Consider the following 12,427-nt stretch of genomic DNA (forward strand, 5'->3'; position numbering starts at 1 on the left):
TTCATAACACTTCCAATGCCTTACCTAAACCAATCTTTGCATTAAAGCTCGTTATCAGCCTTTCATCAGGCTTAACATGGCGAGGAACTGAGCCCTTGCATCCTGCCTCAGTACAGTCATTAATATTTTAACCGCCTTCATTTACAAGTCTAATTGCAGACCTGACTCTGGAGAAGAGAGGACGGACCATCAGCAAACAGCAGGTGGGTTACCTGGTGTCTTTCCTAATTCAAAATGGTGCATTCCAGCTATAGCAGTAGACCCAGTTTTAGTAAAGATTCACTTTTTAACCAGCAGTGTTTGTATTTCCCAGTCTCACACCAGTCCCCAGCCCAGGCAAAGGGCTTTGCCAGGCTCCTGGCACAGAAAATAGCTTTGCATTTGCTCTGCTGTGGTCTCCCTCTATCTGCCCCCTTGCCGAGGGTATTTATTTCTGGAATTAACTCCCATCCTCTGTGCAAAGTGACATAAATGCATGTCAGGTCTTTCAAACAAAAATGTCTGTCTTCTCAGTCAATAACAACCTTCTTATTCCCTTGAGGAAATAATTCTAAACCCCCCTCTTTATTTCAAGTTGACTTGCTGTTCATTGTTTTGCCTTCAAATCTCAAGGTTTCCTTTGTCTAGCAGGAAAAAAAGTTTTTATGCTTTCTGACAACACACTCTCCAGCTCCCTGTCCCCAGCAAGTGCTGTTGGTCACTGCTATGGGTCTGCTCCAGCACTTTGCTCCACCAGCCAAGATGCCACATCCTTCACAGTACAAGGACATCCCCCAGGACCACAACTCCCAGAATGCACACAATGAAGACACTGTTACCCATTTAACAAAAAATAGCATTTATTACAGCTCGTCTCATCTTATACACCCCTCCCCCCACTCCCCCAAACAAACAAACAAACCAGAACTTCTTTCCAAAGAGACTCATACAATCATTTAGGTTGGAAAACACCTTTAAGATCATGGAGTCCAACCACAAACCTGACACTGTTAAGTGCACCACCAAACCACGTCCCTTAGTGCTGCATTTACACATCCTGAGGCCAGATCAGAGTATTTTGCTTCAAATCAACAACAACCACCACACATTGACACTCAGATGAAGAAGGAAGGTGCCATGGCAGCAGCTCAGGGAGCAAGAGCATCTCCTGTGCTTTAACAGCAGCATATACAGCGGGTTTTGTCCCAAGTCCCACTGATTGAAACCACCACTCTTGACTCAGGGAGGGGACCACCACTGGCCCCTTGGAGATGGGGCCAAGGGACAGTTGGGCTTCCCAGCAGGAACACAAATCCCCAGTGCAATGGACATCTGACCTGTGAACAAACCTTGGGTTCAAATGGGAAGGGTTACCTAGAATTGAAGATTCTTTTGATGATGATAATTTTGATTGGTATTTGGCTGGTGGGGGGTTTAGAAACCAGCAGCTCACCAGGGCAAGGACCAAACTTAGTGATCTCCCCATACAAGAAAAGTCTGTGTTTGAACCAGTCAGGAAATGTACTTTTCTGAAAATTTGCTGGAAAACCCCTTCAAAAAGGCTGGGGGAGTCACCCATGGGAGCTTACTTGCTTTGCTACCTCAAAAAAGTCATTTTTAAAACAAACAATTGTAGCCCCTTCAGAAGACATGCAGTACTGCCTGCACACCCAGCTCTGCATTATCTCGCTATACTTACATATACTTCTCTCACTATATATATATATATATTTCATCCCAGTAAACCAATAGGGGCAGTTTGCACTGGAAACTAAGCCACTATATTTAGCTTTGCCATGGTCGTGGGGGAAACAAAGGCATATTTGATAACAAGCTACCCAGGCATTGAAGGTCTTGACCCTATTGGCCTTCCAAGGTACTGAAACAAAATTATCTAGTTAGCAAAGTCCCACAGACACGTATTACAATCTTACAGCACTTTCCCCCTCTTAGAAAAATGAAAAAATTAGGAAAAAGGGATGGTGGCCTCACTGCCACTTCTGTCACTCTCTGCCAGAGCAGAACATTGCTGGTGGCTTGCCTGTGGCTTTCAGGAAAGGAGAGACTTGAGACCCTAAAAACAAGATCACAAATAAGTCTGAATAAAACAAAACATTGCAAGTGACTGCTCTGGTATAATTTTCTCCTACAGTAGGAGTGGTTGCTCCTGGCTCAAGGTCCCAGGCTATTGAGCACTGAGAATAATTCAATTTTGGGATGTGGTCCACACCACCTTTCACTGGGGAGGTCCAGTGACAATGCTCTTGGTCACCACCACCAAGAACAAGAGTTTTCAGAAATACGGTCACGTTTTCAACCATGAGAGTAATTAAACCTCTGAAGAGGTCACACTGAACTCTGGCTAAGGACTTTTTAAATTAATATTCAACACCTTTCCAAAAATACACATCTTATTCCAGCTACTAGGTGTGAAGAAGAAATCAGAGAAAGTCCCTTGGCCAAGTGGCCACCTCTGGGTTTGTGGCTGCTGACAGATGTGTCCTGCCTGTCCTGGAGCACCAAGTGCTCATCCCCATGTACCCAGAGAGGTTTGGGCTCCCAGGACCCTCGTGTCTTTCCTCCTCTCTTTGCTCTGCACCTTCTTCCCTTTGCAAACCACCCAAATATTCATCACAGGGGTCCGAGTCAGGACTTCAAAGGGCTGGGAAATGGCACAACCCTCAAGCCAAAATCCCTGCTAAGTATGACGAAGGAGCACTCACCAGCTTATTTAAATACACCCAGTGACAAAACCTATGTTTGGGCATCAGACTGATCCTTCACTTTGCAGGCACAGTTCAGTTCAAATAAGTTATGCATCTACAGCACAAGGACAAGAGCTGAGCATTTAACTGCAGCCCCAGTGTGCAGCAATACATCCCGAGATGTGAAAATATATTTACGTTCCATATATTTTATATATTCCATATATTTTCTATATTCCATATAAAATATGGAATATGTATTTTAAAGTTTATACTCCATATAAATATAGGTCTGATGTTTCCCTATGGCAAGGCCCCATGCAAAAAAATCAGCATCACTGCAAAGCAAAGCTCGAGGACCAGGCCAGCAGCTCCAGGCATCCCAAAAGCAAAGGGCAGCATCAGCAGGATGCATCTCAACACACAGGACATCAATTCATTTTTCTTCTGCAATGAAGCTGAGCATTTCAGGACTATTTAGCATCAGAAGGATGCAAATTGTTGCTCATGGGTTATTCACCAACCCCAGTAAAGCAGCTGCAGGAATTGCTCACTGTCTGTTCTCCTCAAATATTAGATTTTTTAATATCAGTTTTTAGAGACTTCAGGCATGCAGCAACTGAAGGACACGGGACACAAACGTCCCCACCAATATTGTCAGTAAATTAAATCTGGATACAGTTGTGGCTTTCATCCACAGCTGGCACACGCACAAAAACCCCAGATGCATTTCTAAAGGTTGCTGTGCTATTTAAGAAGCTATCCAGGACAGGCTCTTCCTCCCAAACAACACGAGGATTTCTATTTTTAGGGGATTTTAGGGTTTTGGTGTAACAGGAAAGGCAGACAACGATGGTCCAAGCCCTGTTTGAGAGGCATCTCCTTAAAACCCCATTGACTCCACACACACTGCAGACTCCCAGCAATTATTTTGACATTTTTCTATGAAAAACACACCAACTTTGCTTTCTGCATAAACAGTAGGACTGCAAAGACTTATTAAAACCCACCAAAATCCTTGCCTAGGCCTGACACTAAGAAACATCCTTCCACGTCTGGGCCACCAAGGCCACCTTACTGCAGCCAACACCTCCATGGCCCCAAAGGACCCATTCCCAGTGTCCCAGGTGGAGAAGAGGACACCTAGGCTGGCAGGGTGGGTTTGTTACCTGCATGGCACTGGAGCCACTTTCTTGGGGACAGGGCACAACTCCACCAAAAAGCATCACTTGCTCTCAATTTGGTAATCCAAAAAAATTTGCAATATTCACATTTGCATATGAAGAAGATTTATGCCCAAAATGAAGCATGACAAGACACTTTTTCCAGTTCCTCTACCCATCCTGTTCCTCCCACAGTCTGCTGTCAAATTAATGCCTCAATTTTAAAGACACAGTTAATCATGGCAATAGCACAACTATAATAAAAATAAGAGCTCGAGACCCAGCCCATGGAAAGGTTTCATTTTCAGGGATCATTTAACAAAACCAATGGAGCTTCTTCCACCCATCAGTCTCCCTGCAGATGAACCACACCGTGTGACAGAGCTGGAGGTCCCCAGGTGAAAGGAGCCAGGTAATGTGAACCATAAATGACCTTATTATTAATAACTTAGACAGGCTTCTTTAGCATCTTCCACACTAACACCAAAACCATGCCAAACCCTTGCAAAACTCAAAAAAAATTTAAAATTAAGTCCTTTGTTGTTTTGAAGGGACCTAAAAGTGCCCCAGATGTGCTCACTATCAACGCCACCAGCTCCAAGCAAACCCCACCAGCGACAAGGTCCCTGTAAGACTGTTTCCAGCAACACTGCAGTTTTTAAATTTATTTGTTGACAACAAAATACACAGGGAAAGTTATTTTTCATCATGCTGCTCCCAGTAATAAGAAATCAATAAAACAGCCCCCCAGAAGCTGGGTCTGCACCCACCCACTGACCACCCCAAGCCTGGGCCCAGGGAGTGGGTGCAGATCTTTAGGAATGATTTTGATATAGTTTATATACGTATATATTTTAAGGGAAGCACAAATCAAATGCCCACTGATATACACACATGCATATAAAAGCCTGACACCCACTTATTACCAATTGACTCTAAAAACAAGGTCCATCTTTAATTATTTCTATAGATCAAACTTTAGAAAAGCAATTTATTTATGGGGTTGTGTGAGATCCTCCAGCTGGGTGATGAGGACATCCCCACTCCTCCCATCCTCCTCAGATCAACCATCCCAAACCTCCCTGCGAGATTATTTCCACACATCCTACACATTATGACATTTATCTCAAGTTGATGTTTTAAATTCCTTGTACTAAGTAGGTGGAGAATTCAAAAGATCATTTTTTTTCCCCTCGATAATTCTCCTTAAAAAAATATATATATGTATATATATAAATTTAAATGTAAAGAAGGATCCATCAAAGTCAGGAATGCTTTTCTGAGGCTGGGATGGGTCAGGAATGGCTCCCAGATAATACAGGCTGCAAAGTAGGATTTTCTGGTCCTAGTACCTTACTGCCTCCAAACAATATTATCATAGACAACACTAATCCAGTGTAAATAGGGACATGGTGGGGATTTCCTCTTCCCACTGCTGTGCAGGGGTGGAGGACAGGGTAGGAACTCCATGGCTGATCCCAAAGAAAAGCCCCAAAATCACTGGCGGCTGCCTGGTGAGCATCTGTAAAATTATAAACCCACCTGAAACTAAAGCGAAAATCAAAATAAATCATTCTGTGAGGCTGTAAGTGGAAAAACTAAACAAAATCAAACCGAACTAACAGTAGCTGTAAGCACTGCAAGTCTTACTCCTCTTCCATTCACACAGATAAAGCAAAAAACCTCCAAAGGCCCCCAGAAGCATCAGCCTGCAACTGTATTCCTATTAAAAACAAACAGCCGCGGCCATTCAATAGCTGGTGAGGCAAACAGGGCTGCGCTTTGTCCTGCTGCATCGCACGTGAGCGACCTGCTCGCTGACAAACAAACTGCACACTCAGGTGTTTGCCTTTTCCTACTGAACCTGCAGAAACTCAAATATACAGTCCTGAAGTTAAAAAAAATAAAAATAGGTGGCTATGTTGGGCCACCACAGAAACTGTGAATCCTGCCATGTGCAAGCTTTGCCAGCATCGCATCCCCATCAACATCCCAAAGGCAGAAGGATCTTTAGTGAAAGTCTAACACATCAAATTTTGGGCATGAAAATAGCTTAAGGCTGCTGTTTTGGGGAGCAGCTCTGCCTTTCCTTCCTTCCCAATTTCCCCTCTCAGCAGCGGGTCAGGATCCCCAGCACAAATGATGGATAAATCACATTTTATACCACCTGCAGCTTCGCCGCATCAATACTCACATCGAGGGAACCATGTTTTCCACTTAAGACACTGTGATGGAGGTTCAAGAGGAACAGACACCTGATATAACCTGTAATTTTTTTTCCTAAAGCGTCTTTAAATTTGGATAAGACAAATGAATCACGCAGAAAGTTTCTGCTGTGGCAGAGAAACCCAAGCTGTGGAGTTTGGGCACTGGTTTGAGATGCCCAAGGGCACAATTTAAACTGGGGCCCGCTCCAAGGAGGCATTTTGTTGCTTTGCAGCACATGCAATTGTTGAATTTTGCCATATTTTGTATCCTTTCTACCAAAAATAAACCACTGGATTTTGCTTCAGCTGCTGGAGATGCTCCTGCGAGTCCTGAGCCTCTCCATGGTCACTGCTCAAACAACATAGTAGAAAATAGGGGTCCTAATTTGATGCTATGGTCCTCATGTATTTTCTGGGACGGTTTTGCTATCCATGCCTGAATTTATGTTAATTGCCCCAACCCCATTATTGGCTTTCTCAAAGAAAAGAACAAATGTTTCACCAGCTCATTTCCTTGCCAAGTCACACAGCCAAAAAAGCACATTTAAATACACCATTTACTGAAACAAGACTATCTAAAAAATAAAGCCAATTTTCTTGCCTAATCAAGAAAAATGTTTTTTTTTTTACTGTGCCATTAGATGCCTCTGGTCCCAGTACCCGTTCAGCATGACGAAAACATCGAGCCTGGAGACATCCATTGCTCAAAGATGACGCAAGAAAGTTTTTGCCATTTTGGATGTGACCAATCATCCATGGAAGTTCCCAGAGTGACCAAACTCCCCCAAAACATATGCAAAAAGAGCCTGGAGAAGAGAGGTTCACAGAAATGTCCACTCCTAGAAAAGCTCTCCCCAGCATCTATCTGGTTTGGGCTCTGGAGAAACACAGGTCGTGTCTCCCGCAGAAGAAGAAGAAATTACCTTCTCCAGCGTGACCACAGCTGCTCCCATCAACAACGTGGTTGTCTAATCTTTCCAAACATCACAGAGCTTGTAGCTCGAGTGACACGTTGCAGGAGCAATTTCAAAACTTAATTAAGCAGCATAAAATACCATCAGTACATTGGAGATGCAACAGATGGATTAAGAAAAAAAAGGAGATAAACTGGTTCTTGCACACAGATGTTTACTTGAACAACATGCCCAGTGCTCTTCTGAGTTCTGGTAAGTTATTGAACAACCAAAGGGCAGATCTAAATACCTCTCACATCTACAGTGACACATGCAGAGACCTTTCCAGCACGTGGTGGGACCTTCCCAGCAGTGTTTTGGGTCCCAGATCTTGTGCTGACACACAATACAGATTTGCTGCAGGTTATTTTTGTCAATTCAAAGCTGGGGAGAGGGTTAGCAACACCCAACACCTACTTTCCATCTGAGTGAGGCCAAGTACAGCAAAACCACCCCCAACACACTGAGCCAACAGCAATGCTACACCTCACCATGCTACAGAGTTGGGGGACAGTCTACTTCTGGTGGTCAACCATCTGCTTCTGGTGGTTGAAACACAGAAACATGGAATTGTTTTGGTTGGAAAAGACCTTTAATATTACCAAGTGCAACCATTAACCCAACACTACCAAGTCCACCTCTACCCCATGTCCCTGAGAACCTCATCTACCATCTGTTCAACCCCTCCAGGGATGGTGACTCCACCACTGCCCTGGGCAGCGTGTTCCAATGCCCGACAGCCCTTTCCACATGGCACATGTCTAGGCCTCCTCCCAGCAAGTACTGGTTTCTTGAGACAGTGTCCACACTTGGTTTTTTTAGATATCATTGTGATTTTTAAACATATAGCAAAAAACATGTACTTTTTCTCCCCATCTACTAGGACAGTGAGAAAATATTCTCGATATGCAGAACGAATTAGTACAAATTGCACATCCTGCATCATTCCCAAGGACGTAAATCCTCTTCTTTCCGAAGAAGAGGATCCAAAAAACCATCAGATGAGTTGGGTCCATCCCATCAGCTGTGGGTGATGGCCAGTGGCCCCACGTTCCACACACCGGGAGTGCTGGGTGAACACAGCCCAGATCCTCCCCAGCTTCCAGCAGGGCCTAACACTTTGGTGAGACATACTGCAAGCCATTTAAATAATCATAATAAAAATCACTTTGATATGTTTACAGCAGGGAACTACAGGTATTTTGTGCAGGTTTAAAAGTTTCAGAGCAAATTAAGCTAAGCATATTTGAAAGCATCCCTAAATTGAAATAAAACATCCCTGCAAGGTGTCAATGTTTTAGCAGGATATTGGTGAAAAAAGTTTCACTCTTCCACAAATAGAACCAGTTTCCAACTGTTTAAAAATTCATCAAAAGCAGTAATTATTTCTTCTAATGCTATTTTCTCCCTCCCAGGTTCCTGTATGCATTAGATAGTTGGGGAGCAACATGTTAAGCGGTTTAATAAGTCACAGAAAATGGGGAATATTTTTATGGCTGGTATTTTTTTCTCCCCCTAATGCAAGACCAGTTCACAAAAGACAATTCCACCCCTGCCAGAGCCCGACAACCAGTCACAAAACTAGTTAAATTACCCAAAGCAAGAATTACAGCAGGCCAACTTCAATTCATCTGCATTAATTCCTCCACAAATGCAGGCACTTTTGAGAGAAACCGTGTTGTTAATGACATCTTGCCGAAAATTACCTGTTCTTGTGTGCCTGGTTCCCCATGTGTCATGTATGTGAACACGGGGGGATGACTTTGATGTCATGGTCTAAAATTAAAATCTCAGTATTAAAGACATTGAAGGCATTTCCTCATATCAAAGGACAATAATAATAATTCCCTTAACTAGCAGCAATTCCTGCGTGTTCACACATGGCCATTACAGCACTCGAATTGCCAAGGTTAGGTAAGTATTCTAAAGCATTACAAGATGTCTTGGTTAAACACAGCCTGACGCCTTTCTGGGTTAATTTGGACGGGGTAACCAACCGTGATTTCCAGGGACACACCAATTTCTGCCTGTCATCTCGGGGAGGCCGGGCAGCTGCCTGGTTAACGTGTCGGCAGCGCTGGATGCGGCTCCTTCCGCCTCAGCTAATGGGCCATTAAAAAAAAAAAACAAACATAAAAAAACATAACAAAAAACCCAAAACAAAAAAATCACACCAGAATATTTTGATTTTGTTGGCCCTGAAGCCTCTATTCTGCCTAAAAAAAAAAAAATAAAAAAAAATAATAAAAATTTAAAAGTCTTCCTTTCCCTGCATCTGACTCCAGAAAGCATTATATATATAAAAAAATAAATAGCTTTACATATGGCTGAGACAAATGACAGAGGTTACAATGTCTTTAAGAAATGCCCAGGGGCTTTTCCCACACCCGAGCAGATGCACAGTCGCACAACACTGCCCCAAGTAGCTTGTGCCTGGAGCCCATATTTCCTTCTCATTTCCCTTTTTAATTCTGGGAAGCCTCAATCCGACATCCCCCTCCTCATCCTCAGAACCTGCATCTCCCAACCAGTGATACGACATGGCAAAAATTACCTTAAATTCAAATATCCCCGTTTCCCACTGAAAAGATGCTCATCCGTACAGAATCCCATCTGTCATCAGGCTGTGCCTACAGATAACGCTTAAATGCATCCTCTGGGCATCACGTCAGGCTGAGAAAGTGGGTTTCCCAGCAGAGGAGAAAATAATGCTTAAAAGATTTTAATGCTGAGCAGCCCATCCCAGCCTGGGGTCCCTCTCCCTGCCCGCTTCACCGGGCATTTGCACCCCCCAAACTGCCCACACAGGGCTGGAATTGCAAATAATCTGAGGGGTTGGATATTATATCACCATCCGCCAGCTCGCCGGCAGCGGGCAGGGTGCTTCAGTTTGACGGGGATTAGGGGGAGGGGAGCATTTTATTTTTTTTATTATTATTATTTTTTTAAAAGGATTCACACACAGCAGGTTCAGTGCATCCTCCTTCCTCCACCATCGCTTCTTAAAAACTCCAGCAATCCCGAAAGACACGCTCAGCCTGTCACTTACCTTCCATCATGGTGGCAGAATTGCATTCCTTAATTTCCAAGGAGCCTGAAAAAATCCAGGAGAATACGATCCCAGTAACCAGCCGCTTCACACAAGCCCTTCAAACACCTCTGATCCCCGGGTTGCTCAGCTGCCAGGATAAAAAGGAGATAAAAAATAAGCGCTGTGGCTATGGGCAGGCCATGGATGCTGCTGTGCCTGTATCACCTCCCGATCACCGGAGGATGCTGAGAGAAAGGGAGGACGAGCAGCTCGGCGCAGCCGCTCCCTCCCACCCTGCGCCTCGTCACACGCGTGCTCGCTCCCGACACAACCCCCCCACCCGGGGAACACACCAACCTATTTCCCATCTTCTTTTTTTTATTTATTTTCATCCCCCCGACACTTTCACCACAAGCATAACCCCACTCTGTACCCCGTGACGCACTTCCCCTCCCTCTAATCCTATCGCAGCGGCAGATTAATTACTGGGCGCTGTCAGATTAAGAGCGCGCAGGGAGAACGGCTAGGGAAGGGGTTAAAAAAACCAAATAATAATACAAAATCCAGCCTGGAAAAGGCAGCAGAGCTCGCTGTGGTGTGAGCTTTGGTGAGCTGGGGTGCACGTCGCGGGGTGCAGGGCGCCCCCTCGCCTCTCCCGCAGCCATTCGCGGGTGAAACCCATCGGGCTGACGTCACATCACCAGCAATTAGCCCCGAAAGGATGATGCGGGGAGGAAAATAAATAAATAAATAATCTTTCTCCCTGACTGCCTTTGCAAGAGCGCCGGGGAATTTAATTCCATGTGAAGAGCAGCTGAAGCATCACCGGAGAGTGGAACAAAAGAGGCTGGGGAGGGAGAGGGGGTTGCAGGAGCTGAGCCCCAGCCCCTGCCTGGAACACCCCCTGCCCGGGGGACACCCCCACCCTGGGGTACCCCCTGTCATCCCCCCATCTCCTGTCACCACAGCCAGCAGCAGTGATGGGCACTGGTGTCACCGCTGCCACCCAAGGATGCTGCCAGCCCGTCACAGAAACTGCCACGTCCCCCCCAAGGGTGCACAACCCTTGCCAGCTGCAAAACCATTTCTCAGAGCTGCTGTAAGGACAGGGGGAGCTCGGCTGGAGGTGACAAGCCATGTCAGCGTAAGAGTGACACAGGACACCACCAGGATCACCCCAGTAAATATACAAGATATTAAACCGGCTCTGGAAAATTGGCTTTAACCAGCTCCAAATGTTTGGTTATATTATGTTATATATATATATATATATATATATACACACACACACCTATATATATATACACATGTGTATATATAAAGATGCTTTAAAACCCCTTACACTTGCACTGAAGTAACCCCTGGTGTGCTCAGCCAAACCAGCCCCCACCACTGCAAGGGACGTGGCGACAGCCCCATCCTGGGGACACACGTGGGTCTGTCCCCAAGGCCACTGCCAGAGCTCCGCAAAGACAGAGATTACAGCCATCAGCACCAACCTGCATCACGGAGGAGCTGTCTCCCCCAGCTCTGCTCCCCACTGGGCACCACAGCAGCATTTTGAGCAGAACCAGCCCACTTTGGCACTCACAAATCTGGCTTTTCAGCCTGACCTTGTATCTGTGACAGAAACTCAACTGCTACTGCTCACCCTGTGTCACCGTCTTTAGGACCCATCCCAGGCAGCCACACGCATCTCTGCTGACAAGCAGGGAGAGCAATACCTGCATCATTTTTCCCCATAAAAAAAATATATATATATATATATACACACACACACACTTAAAGTTCCATTTTTCCCATTTTAAAAAAATCCCAATTTTCCCATTAAACAACAACTACAAAAAAAATTATCTCATTTTTCCCATTAAAAAAAAAATCCCAAAGTCAGGCATCTCCAATAGTTTGGTTACACCAGTGGGGACATAAGCTTTCCCACCACACCATCAGCTGCAGCACCAAGTGTCCCCAAAGCATCCCCAGCCAGAGCCCTCACCCATCCCAGCCGATGAGAAATGCCCCAGCACACCCAGGCACAGGAATGGGATTATTTAACAGATGGTTTGTTTAATCCCCTCAAGGATCTCCTGTGACCTGCACTTTCAGCAGCGGGTGGTGGGGAATGTGCCTGGCACCTTCGGGAAATCTGTGTGTAACCCCAGGGTGAGCACAAGGTGCTGAGCATCACTCCGCTGCACCCTAAAATGACCCCAGGAACCAGGCTGACACCCCTGGCAGGCCACCCAGGTGATGGGCGTGCACCTGCTGCATCCAAATCCCTCCCGGCCACACCAAAATAACACTTTTATTCTGGAATTCGTAGATTCAATCGCACAGCAGGGCAGGATGCTGGAGCCATCCCACATGCCAGTGGCTCCGCAACCAGACT

The 12,427-nt window shown here is 45.3% G+C and overlaps 1 protein-coding gene across 1 annotated transcript in view; it reads right to left on the minus strand.

Moving 5' to 3' along the window:
• SGIP1 (SH3GL interacting endocytic adaptor 1) overlaps window positions 1-10,186 on the minus strand; it is a gene marked incomplete at its 3' end in the record, with an annotated part of 46,369 nt that extends 36,183 nt beyond the window's left edge. The window contains exon 1 of the mRNA XM_082053141.1: window positions 10,057-10,186. Coding sequence (XP_081909267.1) covers window positions 10,057-10,066 — 10 coding nt within the window. The 5' untranslated portion in view covers window positions 10,067-10,186. The remainder of the gene's footprint in view (window positions 1-10,056) is intronic.
• Window positions 10,187-12,427: the final 2,241 nt, after the last annotated feature.

This window comes from Streptopelia decaocto (assembly GCF_964273445.1).
Source record: "Streptopelia decaocto genome assembly, chromosome: 5".
NCBI classification, from domain to species: Eukaryota; Metazoa; Chordata; class Aves; order Columbiformes; family Columbidae; genus Streptopelia; species Streptopelia decaocto.